General features: G+C 34.6%; 1 protein-coding gene across 1 annotated transcript in view; it reads left to right on the top strand.

Annotated features, from left to right (window-relative positions):
• The first annotated feature begins 844 nt into the window (after positions 1-844).
• Positions 845-12,209, top strand: part of LOC137635625 (snake venom 5'-nucleotidase-like) — a 99,423-nt gene continuing 88,058 nt past the window's right edge. The window contains exons 1-3 of the mRNA XM_068368093.1: positions 845-862; positions 1,415-1,477; positions 6,372-6,569. Coding sequence (XP_068224194.1) covers positions 845-862; positions 1,415-1,477; positions 6,372-6,569 — 279 coding nt within the window. The remainder of the gene's footprint in view (positions 863-1,414; positions 1,478-6,371; positions 6,570-12,209) is intronic.

Here is a 12,209-nt window from a genome sequence, read left to right as displayed (position 1 = left end):
TGTCTTCAGTAAGTGTGTCTGAGTTTGTGTGTGCGTGTGTGAAGGATGCTCTAGTACACAGTAGATGCTATAAAGCACCTAAAGACCTTCCTTGTGCATGTGCATGAGAGCGAGCATTTGCGGTTGAGTTAGCGCGCGCTCGATTTATGGTGACATACAAGCCGAGGTAATTTTGGTTTCATCTTGTTCAATAAAATAACTTGAAGAGTAAGAATGTGCATCTTTGTGTAAGGTTACACGTTGTAATTTAAGTAAACACGTACCCTGAAAAAGAATTAATAACATGACATCGTTTCAAAATTCACCAAATACGAATACAGCTGTCGAAAGGTATGAAGCTCGCAACTTCATCTTCAAACACTAATGGATAAAACTTGCAACATAGCATGGGACACAGATGGTGTGAAAGGCAAAGAGACCCGCGAAGCAAATACATTAAGCAAGATCTGGACATATAATTATGTATTCCGTTTCATTTGCTAAAACTATCATAGACCTATTTTATTTTTTCGCCATCCAATTGACAGATCAAATGGATTATAAGATCGTGATGCATTCTGTCATTTTGTTTTCGCAAGACTAGCAATGAGGTTTCTGATAGGAAATTTACCTAGATAGCACATTTTCTGATATAAATTACTACTAATACAATCGCTATTACTTTTGATATTCCTGATTATAAAGGCAACAATAAACAAAAATTGAATACTATAAGAATGCAAAAATTAAACACCCAGGAGAAAAATAAGACCGGATATAATTACCTGTTTTTCATTCGGGGCTTTCCATTAGAGGATGTTTATGAAAAGAAAGGTGTTATTTCCTACAGCATCAGCTTTGAACAATGGACAACCGTGGTCAGGTATTTCGTATTACGAGTGACGAGGCCCACTTTTCTTTTATCTTTACAGTAACTTGGGTGAAATGGTAGGATTTAAGGTTTTTATGCATGGATGTAATAATAATAATAATAATAATAATAATAATAATAATAATAATGCTAGTTTATTGTGATCTATTTTATTTGATTTTCCCTTCGAATTCGAATGAGAAAATGAAGTTACGTTAAAGACAAACGCTGGTCAAAGAACATTATAACTCTGCTTAAAAATATTTTTTCACGTAACACTGATCAGGTTTTTTTCCTGAACGGATGACAAAACTTGACATACTGCAGGCAAAAGTCAAATATTATTAAAACCCTCAAAAGACAATGTTAAGTAATCCACGTAATACGCCATGACGTCGTAACTGTTATACGGCGTGCGTGAATGGTGCTTATCAACGACATTACAATATTGCCGGTAAGAGAAAATTCTACAGGGATGAGAAAACCGTGCAAAATTTAGCCTACGCAAGGCATTGCCATGTCACAACTACACATCATACCATACTGTGAAATTGTATTACGCAGTATCAGGACGTGAAACAAGAATCTGATATAGAGAATATCTTGGTGGATCTAAGATCAAAACACGTATTGTCCAGATGCAATACCTTCACTACTATAAAAAAAAAAAAACCTTGCCTTACAAAGGTGTCGGCATTGAGATGAAAGGTCAAATAATTTTATACAAAATATTTCTCCAATCAATTGGCTAAAGAAAAATGCGTAAATACAATGCATTTTGAGTCCCTAAGTAGGAAATGGTGATATTTATAAGAGGCCAATTATTATTATATTCAAAATAGAACTGACAAATAATAAATATAAAGAGGATGGCAATATGTATACAACATAGGTGAAAATTATATGCAGTTGGCTACCAATTATAAATATTCATGTACCGAAGATATAACGGGAATGATGAACTAATTAGATCATATTATAACGAGGATTATATGATGGATATACATACATACATACAACCATACATATATACATATATATATGTGTATATATATATATATATATATATATATATATATATATATATATATATATATATATATATATATATATATATATATATATATATATATATGAAATAAACAAATAACTAATGAACAAACAATTTGAAAAGTAAAATAACTCAAATAAAATAAATCTAAGATCTTTACCTATTTCAAAATAATTCAGTCATATATAAGCTATGAAAAAAGACTTATGTCAACCTACTTGTATGTAGTAGGTTGGTCAGGGCACCAGCCACACGTTAAGGTACTACCACGAAAGTTATTGTTCCTTTGACTGGACATACAGTACTACATTGGATCCTTCTCTCTAGCTACTGCTCATTTTTCCTTTCCTCACACATACACCTAAATCTGGCCTTTTTTTTCCACATTCTCCGATGTCCTCATACATCTGACAACACAGAGACTACCAAACAATTCTTCTACGCTCAGGGGGTTAACTACTAAACTGTAATTGTTCAGTGGCTAGCTTTCCTTCTTGTAAGGGTAGAAGAGACTATTTAGCTACGGTAAGCAGCTCTTCTAAGTGAAGGACACTACAAAATCAAACCATTGTTCCCTAATCTTGGGTAGTGCCAAAACCTCTGTACCGTGGTCTTCCACTGTCTTTGATTATAGTTCTCTTGTCTGAGGGTACACTATAGGGCACACTATTCTATCTTATTTATCTTCTTGCTTTTTTTAAGTTTTTATAATTTGTGAAAGATCTAATCTCATGTTACTGTTCTTAAAATATTTTATTTTGATTCTTCACTGCTTCTCTTGTAGCTTACCTATTTCTATGTTTCCTTTCCTCACTGGGCTATTTTTCCCCGTTGGAGCCCAAAGGCTTATACAGTCTTGCTTTTCCAACTAGGATTATAGGTTAACTAGTAGTAGTAATAATAATAATAATAATAATAATAATGATAATAATAATGATGATGATGATGATGATGATCAAAAGTATTTGCAACAAGTTTGAATTTCTGAAGTTCCACATCACAGCTGAAATAAAATTTCTAGAATACTGTCTAGTATTAAATCTGATGATGTAGAAGGCAAGACTGTTAGAATTAACTGTATATATAGTTTCGGAAGATCTGAATGTAAATGACGGTCAGAATTATTTAAAGTCATAAGCAAAAAACGTTGTCAGAAATTTAATATCCAGATATAGAATAAGGCATTTGAGTTCCACGAAATACACAGATGAAGTTTCAGTCGGATATAATAATCCTAAGTGAGTCAGGGGAAATCTTTAATGAACTGTCCTCGTATATACTGTACACCCGTGCACACTGGGTTGTACAGGTCCCAGAAAACACAACTAAAGAACATATACCTTGTTCGGGAACATAACTAAATGAGCCAAGCTAAACACCAATCGAAGCTAACAGAATGCTGCAAGAGAAATGCCTCCTTGAGGGGCGTTTCTGTTTCTTTCTGATCATACGTAGAAATCTGCCGTGCGAGCAAAACCCTTTATCGTTATCACTGCAATGTATAAAACTTCTGTTTTCCATTACATTTTTTTTTTAAGTTAACACATAATGATGCCAAAGTTTCTTGCCCACAAGCAACTACAGTTTTAGTGGCTTTATAACCATCCAGTATATCATGAAGTTAAGGATTAGTGAAACATTGCATTAAACTTCGCCATACAAGCAAAAACTTAAAATTTTCAAGATAATAATAATGGCAAGAAAGAATAAGAAAAAGATATCTTCATATGTTTTTGACAGTAAACAGAGTAATGAAAAACTTGAACTTCCTCATTCCTATTTTCCTGAAGCTAAACTAACTAGTTTAGCTTTTCGATCTCGTGAGATTAAAGCTCTGTTGGTGGACCTTGATGCTTATGGAGGTGTAGACCCAAATGGCATTTTTCCTTTGTTTTTCTATAAAGACAGCAGATTTCTTAGCTCCAAAGATATCTGTTATTTTGCGCAAGTTAGCAAGAAGAGGAGCTTTTAGCACTAGTTGGAGAATTGGTAATGTTACTCCTCTATGTAAATGTGTTTGTGGTAGCTCAAGTCCCACTGATTACCGCCCAATTTCCATAACTCCCATATTATCTAAAGTTTTTGAACGTCTTCTGGCAAAACGTCTTAATAGGTTTGCTGAAGGTAATCATCTACTCCCTAGTTTGCAATTTGGTTTTCGTAAAGGCCTTGGGGCATGTGATGCCCTTCTTACAATCTCCAATGCTGTACAGAAATCTCTTGATTGTGGTCGGGAAGTTCGTATGATTGGTCTTGATTTTAGTGCTGCCTTTAACCGTGTTAATCATGAGGCCCTTGTTTTCAAACTGAAACAGTTGGGAGTGGGTGGGTCGTTTCTTAGCATTATTATTGATTTTTTAAGTAATAGATCTCAAAGAGTTGTTGTTGATGGGCACCATAGTGATTATAGGAATGTGATATCCGCTGTTCCACAGGGTAGTGTTCTTGGCCCATTACTTTTCATACTACATATACATGACATGTGGTTTGGCCTAGAAAACAAGCTTGTTGCATATGCAGATGATGCTACTCTCTTTGCATCAATTCCATCCCCTGAATGTAGATCTAGGGTTGGTGAATCCCTTAATAGAGATTTAGCTAGAATTAGTGCATGGTGCAAATTATGGGGTATGAAGTTGAATCCTAACAAAACTCAAAGTATGTTTGTAAGTAGGTCAAGGACGGTGGCTCCTCAACATCCGGATCTCAGTATTGAAAATGTTTCTTTAAGTATGTATGACTCTTTCAAAATTTTAGGTGTGATTCTCGACAGTAAATTTACTTTTGAGAAACATATAAGGTCTGTGTCTTCTTCAATTGCACAAAAATAGGCTTATTGAGAAAGTCTTTCAAGATTTTCGGTGATCAATCTATTCTGAAGAAGTGTTTTAATTCTTTCATTCTACCTTGTTTTGAGTATTGTTCTCCTGTCTGGTCTTCAGCTGCTGATTCTCATCTTAATTTGTTGGACAGAAACTTACGGTCTATTAAATTTCTTATTCCTGATCTAGATATTAATCTCTGGCACCGTCGTTCAATTAGTTCATTGTGCATGTTGCATTAGATTTTACATAACTCTGACCATCCTTTACATTCAGATCTCCCTGGACAATTCTATCCTGTTCGTAATACTAGGCAGGCAGTTAATTCTAATAGCCAGGCCTTCTCCATCACGAGGCTCAATACTACGCAGTACTCTAGAAGTTTTATTCCAGCTGTTACCAAGTTGTGGAATGATCTTCCTAATCGGGTGGTTGAATCAGTAGAACTTCAAAAGTTCAAAGGTGGAGCAAATGCTTTTTTGTTGACCAGGCGGACATGAGTCTTTTTATAGTTTATTTATGACATATTTGTTTTTAATGTTAATTTATTGTTAATTTGTTCTCCATTTATTCATTTCCTTATTTCCTTTCCTCACTGGGCTATTTTTCCCTGTTGGAGCCCCTGGGCTTATAGCATCTTGCTTTTCCAACTAGGGTTGTAGCTTGGATAGTAATGATAATAATAATAATAATAATAATCAGTGTCAGCTTATACCGTAAACCGAACTTGATAAAGCTTGATTTATAATCAATTAAAACTTTGGCTGTATGACAAGCAAAGTAGCTATTAGGCAGTTTACCAGTTGACCATCACATCACCGTATACATATTTCTAAACCGTTTCCTTTTCTAAACAAATTTCATTTACATACTGATTCTCTAGGGGTTCCTACATCGCAAACAAGATCACGCGCACATTTATCACGATTTCCATCTCTCATCAAAAATATATCTATCTTCACAGTTGCAACGCTTAATTATTCTCCTTACGTGCTCTAAAAATCTTTAAGGTAGTTATTCCTTAGAAATGTTTCACTGCTATCAAGTCGTTCCAAAATGACTGCACCGGGATCACCTACATTCACAGTTAAAAAGTTCTCTCCAGTTAAAAAATAATAATTTACTAGAAACAGCAGCCATTTTTCCTTGAAAAGACTAACCTACTATGCAAATAAACTAGCATCTCTGCAAACATTATTTTCTTAAGATGGTCCTCTTATCTTAACATGTAAAATACATAATCTAGTTTGTTGTGCTGGTGAGATATGCAAGCAGAGAATGCCGTTAATACTTGTCAAAACACTTTTTAATCTTTGTAATAATCTAGAACCAGTATACTTGTAATAAAGAATGGCATTTCATAATGTTTCTTGGAGTCGTCTTTCGGCGACAGCGAAAACAATGACATCATTTGTTGGTTCGATGTCCAGACACACAATATGGCATACATGTAGGTGATTTTGATAAACAACTTAATGGTGGTCCAGCAATGAAACAATCCCAGAGGAATGAGAGAGAGAGAGAGAGAGAGAGAGAGAGAGAGAGAGAGAGAGAGAGAGAGAGAGAGAGAGAGAGAGAGAGTTTCAATACAAAATAAATATTTTGAAGAAAAGTTACAGAGAATAAACTCTCATTTATCTATTTGCAGGCATTCGGAAACCACGAATTCGACGACGGCATATCAGGCGTCGTTCCTTTCCTGGAGGCTGTGAATTTTCCCATCGTTGGTGCCAACATAGGCGACAGAAAAGAACCGTCCATGCAGGGGAAGTACCAGAAGTCAGTGGTGATCGAGAAAGGAGGAAGGAAAATCGGGGTCATCGGCTACCTTACTACTGAGACTTTGGTAAGACGACATATTCAACAATATTCAGTAACTTGAAATCTTTAGTGTGTTTTTACCTTCGCCAACGAAGTTGGAAGGAGGTTATGTTTTACGCCCTGTTTGCGTGCTTGTGTTTTTTCCCTCCGCCAACGAAGTTGCAAGGAAGATATGTTTTACCCCCTGTTTGTGTGTTTTTACCTCCGCCAACGAAGTTGGAAGGAGGTTATGTTTCATCCCCTATTTGTGTGTTTGGATGTGTGTGCGTTTGTTTGTAAACAGCGTCCTGGCCACAATTTTAAACGTAGAATAATGAAACTTGCAGGGATTAACTGTTATATAAAAAGCTGGAAATGATTAAATTAAATTCTGTACAATTCACAAACACCTATAAGTTTGGTCATCGTTGTCACAGAGACTTCAAACTTGGTTCATATATCAGTGTATGAAAATCCATGCTAATTAATACGTTACGGTCAAGCAAAAGGTCGAGAAATAATCTGCGGCGGAGATCTGCTCTCTACTGAGTGCCCCTCTAGTTATACTTGGTTTTCAGTGCAAATCCTGGGTTTATTATTTTTTAATTGGAATTTTTTCCATGGCTAAAAAAACTGTTTTTATCTTATCCCATTAATCTCAGCATTAGTATTGTACTTTCTTCTTCATTCCCCTGTTGATGCAACGGAAAATTGAAGGTTGACAGTATTTTCATTTTGATATTTTGGCTATTTATATTCCCAGTTATGCTATTACTCACATTCTATGTTCATATTTCTCTAAATTTCTTACAATCTTTTGTTATGATAAATTTCTTCCTATTTTCCATGATATATTTCACTTTCCCGACTGTCTTCAATTTTGCTTGACAACTGAAATGTAATTCTTTGTTAATTTTCCGCCAAATGAATCTTTAGTCAAAGTTCTCCCCAAAAAGAATCGGGCATTAAACTTCAGTCTGATGCAGCCGGCAATGATTATTATAGAGGCCAGCGTATCCTTGATCATCTGTGGAAACAGTTGGGGGCATGAAGCTAGCAATTTCATCTTCAATAAATCAGTGTTTCGAAACTTTCAACAGACCTTGCCAGAGTAATGTGTGCAAATGGATCAAGTAGGTCAAAAAATGCAATTTGCACTTAATAGGAAACATAAAAATCAACTAGTGTTAAGAGGCAAGTTAAAAATAAAAATTTATCACACCAGGAAAACACTGTACTCTCACAATGGAATTTGCATTCAATGACTTTCTGCGCTGTCAGTCCAAATTAGAATTTGCCTTTTATCGACAAAAGAAAAACTCCAACCTTGATCACGCAAATAACACTATTTTGTTACCTCCCTCTGTAAATAGCAAGTCATTAATATAGCACCTAAAAAATTTCCGTAATCTTCACGTTAACCAATAAAAGCAGCACATTCCCCCATTTGCGTTTATCCCGTTCCAGGCTGAAGGGCGGCGTCCAGAAAAGAAATAAGACATTATATTTTCACCCATTAGATTCCATTTTTTTAATCATAACTATAACTTGCATCACTGTCTAAGGCAAGAACGAGCGGCAAGTGCTTATCGTGGGTCATTTTGGCGTCACTGACCCACTTTACACAAGGGGACGATCAATCTTTCCTAGAAAGAAAAACAATACGTTTTGTGACGAACGAAAGAACTTATATATGTCGGTCTTGTACGATTATATAGCCTAACTAAAAAGAAATAAGACATTCTCATTGCAATAAGAATGATTAACTGATGTTATGATGTCAGAGTCACGTCGTTTACGACGCAAGCCGAATCTTTTGGTCTCCCAGACATCCATTTAGTTTAAAATTTTCGTGATATTTCATCAGTTTTGTAACTACTAAATAAAATCCAGCATAATAATTCAGGACGAAAGAATAATATAAAATGTGACGAATTATGCAAAACTATAATACTTTTTAACACGATTATTTACAATAAACAAAGTACGCCTATGGCAGCTACTGACATGTATTATAAAAAGCAATATTTCCTAATTCGGCAGAACACCTTGAAAAAAAAAATCCCTATTACTAAATTTATAAGACATATTCATCATCATTCTAAATATTTCAAAATGTCAAAAAAGTCTAAAAAAAAGATTTTAACACGGTTATTTACAATAACCAAAGAACGCCTATGGTAGCTACTGATATGTATTTTATAAAGAAACATTTCCCAATATCAGCAGAACACCTTAGAAAAAAAAAAAATTATTACTAAATTTATAAGACAGGTTTACCATCATTATAAATATTTCAAAATGTCAAAAAGTATAAGAAAAGATTTTAACACGGTTATTTACAATAACTAAAGAACGCTTATGGTAGCTACTCATATGTATTATATAAAGCAACATTTCCCAATATCAGCAGAACACCTTAGAAAAAAAAATTTTTATTACTAAATTTATAAGACAGGTTCACCATCATTATAAATATTTCAAAATGTCAAAAAAGTAAAGCGAATATGTCTATCAACAAAATCATCCCGAATTTACATTCATTCCCGACCGACATCGAAGCCAGTTGAAGAAATGTTGAAATTCGCGAAAAACGTTTTTACTGTGTCAATCACGAAGAGTAAAACGAGGAAGGACTCATGAATTCAAGTAGTTTCGTCATCGGGGTATTGGTCTCAAATACAAGGCAACAAGAACAGGAAGGAGAAAGGGAATTATGAATCATTTACACGCTGTTCTAAATGGTTAATTCTTATCAATAAAAATTACAGCAACTAATCTATTATATCTCTAAATGCTTAAAGTTAGGTTTTACCTGTAATAAATACCGCACAGTATATACTTTTGTAACAGCTGATCTCGCATATAGTGCGACCCTTAAATTTTCACCTATATAACATGATTTTATCCTATGTATTATGCGAGTTCCTTTTTTGAGAAACCAAATTACAATGTAATAACCTCCTATAGTATGAAAATGTTTAAGGTTCTAGTAGAGTTTCCACGTGAGATTAATGTCTGTAATAACAAATTAAAATAAAATAACCTCCTATAGTATGAAAATGTTTAAGGTTCTAGTAGAGTTTCCACGTGGGATTAATGTCTGCAATAACAAATTATCTATAGATATAACAACCATGATAAATAAAAAGAAGGAGAGGAGGAGGAGGAAAAGGAGGGGGAGGAGGAGAAGGAGAAGGAGGGGGGAGGAGGAGATGTCACGCGTCAACGTGCCGACCCACCGAAAGCACTAGCGAAAATGCTACGACCAAATAAAGGGGTTCACATGTAATTGCAGAGTCGCGACACAAGAAATCAGAAAAGATAGAAAATTCCGATCATGTTTTCCTTTCACCATGTATGTTCTGTTATGTTACGCAAATTGAATAATCACAAATCTCACAGAGAAGACGAACCTCGATTTCTGCGAATGACCGGGAAAAAAAAAAGTCATCTCCCCAGCCTTATTTCTCAAGAATTCTTATCGGGAGTAGAGTGCAATAAAGCCCTTCTCTTCCATTTTACTTTTTTTATTGAATATAGGTAAGGGCTTGTGTCATCTTTTATCTTATGTCATTCCTTTTGCCATTCTTTATTTGGAATTAAATTTCCTGTTTCCTTTTTCTTATTACGTAAGAAAAAGTATTTCCCTGTGATCTACTTAGACGTCACGAGAGAGAGAGAGAGAGAGAGAGAGAGAGAGAGAGAGAGAGAGAGAGAGAGAGAGAGAGAGAGAGAGAGAGAATTAAAATATACAAAATCCTTCATTTATTCTGAGCTCTAATGAAATGGGAGACACTGAATGTATGCAAAGTTACACACCTCCATAATTCCATTTACAGAGAATAAATTCTTTCTTACTTTATGATAAACCGTTGGCATTCCGTGGTATCTTTATACACAAAACACATTTAAAAGCTTATCTTAGAAGCGGATCAAGAATTCTCTTCAACCCTTATTTAATATTTTAATGGAACACGTGCGTGAAGCCCTTTTGTTTATTTGCTATCAACCAAAAAACAACGTAGATGTTTTTTTAACCGAAAAGTTATTGGGTTGTTACGTTTAAAGTTACGTGTAGGAAAGCAAATAAAGGCTATAATGCATTCAAATACCATTTGTCAGGCATTTCCTTGCGGAGTCGGCTTTCGACGAGGCTGTTCTTGGTTCGATGATCGAGGAAAAAAAGATAAATGTTGCTCGATCGATGAACGATTTAGAGATGTAAACATTGACACCAATACAGTATCGGCAAACAAAATATGACTTATTAAGGTAATTTTAAACAAATATGAAAATCACATATACGAAGCTAGGGGCTTTATTAACTGTGCTTAAATTTAGAACAAAAATAAACATGGAACGGAGAAAACAACAAAAAAGAGATAATTGCTAAAAACCAGTACCAATTGTTTTTTATTGATAAGAAGAGAAGTTGCAACCGCTCGCTGTAGTTCAATTATAAATAAGACCTAAGAGTAGATTTTGGGTCAAAATAGGTCACTGCTACTATTGTCTAATGGGTTAAATAGCACTTTATGTGCTTTGGATCACTCAGGACCACTCGGCACTATCAACGTTATGATAAACAATTCAGTTGAAGGGAGAGGAGTCTCTCTCTCTCTCTCTCTCTCTCTCTCTCTCTCTCTCTCTCTCTCTCTCTCTCTCTCTCTCTCTCTCTCTCTCATCATTTTAAATTGTTTGCAAGATATAGATTTTTTGTTTTCCCTGTTTTCAATATCTCAGGTATAAGAAAAGCTGGGTAAAAGAACTGTCATAGGGGCAAAGCATTCTTAAAACTACATACATAGAAAGCTTAGTCTCAATTCATGTCATTTGCTCTGGTTTCCTTGAAATTAATGACCAGATAACTATAGCGCAAAAAGCGTTAGGTATAGAGGTATCATTAATTCCAATTTCATGAAAAACAAAACAATCTTAACCTGCATTTAAACGTTTTTTTCTTTTTGTCTGACTTTATTTCTACATTATCTACACTTTTGATTAATCTATTGTCCTGCCTGTATAAGAATCATATGAATTAGGGAGCGATACGAGAGCGATCACAAATACTTAATTTATATATATATATATATATATATATATATATATATATATATATATATATATATACTGTATGTATATATATACATATATATATATATATATATATATATATATATATATATATATACATATACATATATATATATATATATATATATATTTATATATATATATATATATAAAGAGAGAGAGAGAGAGAGAGAGAGAGAGAGAGAGAGAGAGAGAGAGAGAGAGAGAGAGAGAGAGAGAGAGAGAGAGAGAGGGGGGGGGGGTGCGCACGTTCGTATGCATGTGTGTAAGAATGAATAAGAAAGGATGCAAGTGCTTAAGTCATTAAGTATAAATTTAAGCAATATGAATAAACAAATATTACTATAATGAAGCAGACCCGTAAGGAAGAACCCTAAACAAAATCTCGTCATCCTGGATAGTCTCCGCTCTGGTGTCTCTTTTTTGTTTCTTGAGGCACTTGAAGCTAATGTTGACTCGCTAACGTATCAACTTTTCAGAGAGAGAGAGAGAGAGAGAGAGAGAGAGAGAGAGAGAGAGAGAGAGAGAGAGAGAGAGAGAGAGAGAGAGACTCAATTCAAAGTATTTCGTTGTGAATGAAGAAAAATTA

This window comes from Palaemon carinicauda, unplaced genomic scaffold (assembly GCF_036898095.1).
Source record: "Palaemon carinicauda isolate YSFRI2023 unplaced genomic scaffold, ASM3689809v2 scaffold15, whole genome shotgun sequence".
In the NCBI taxonomy this organism is placed as follows: Eukaryota; Metazoa; Arthropoda; class Malacostraca; order Decapoda; family Palaemonidae; genus Palaemon; species Palaemon carinicauda.
This window is presented reverse-complemented; position numbering and strand designations above follow the sequence as displayed.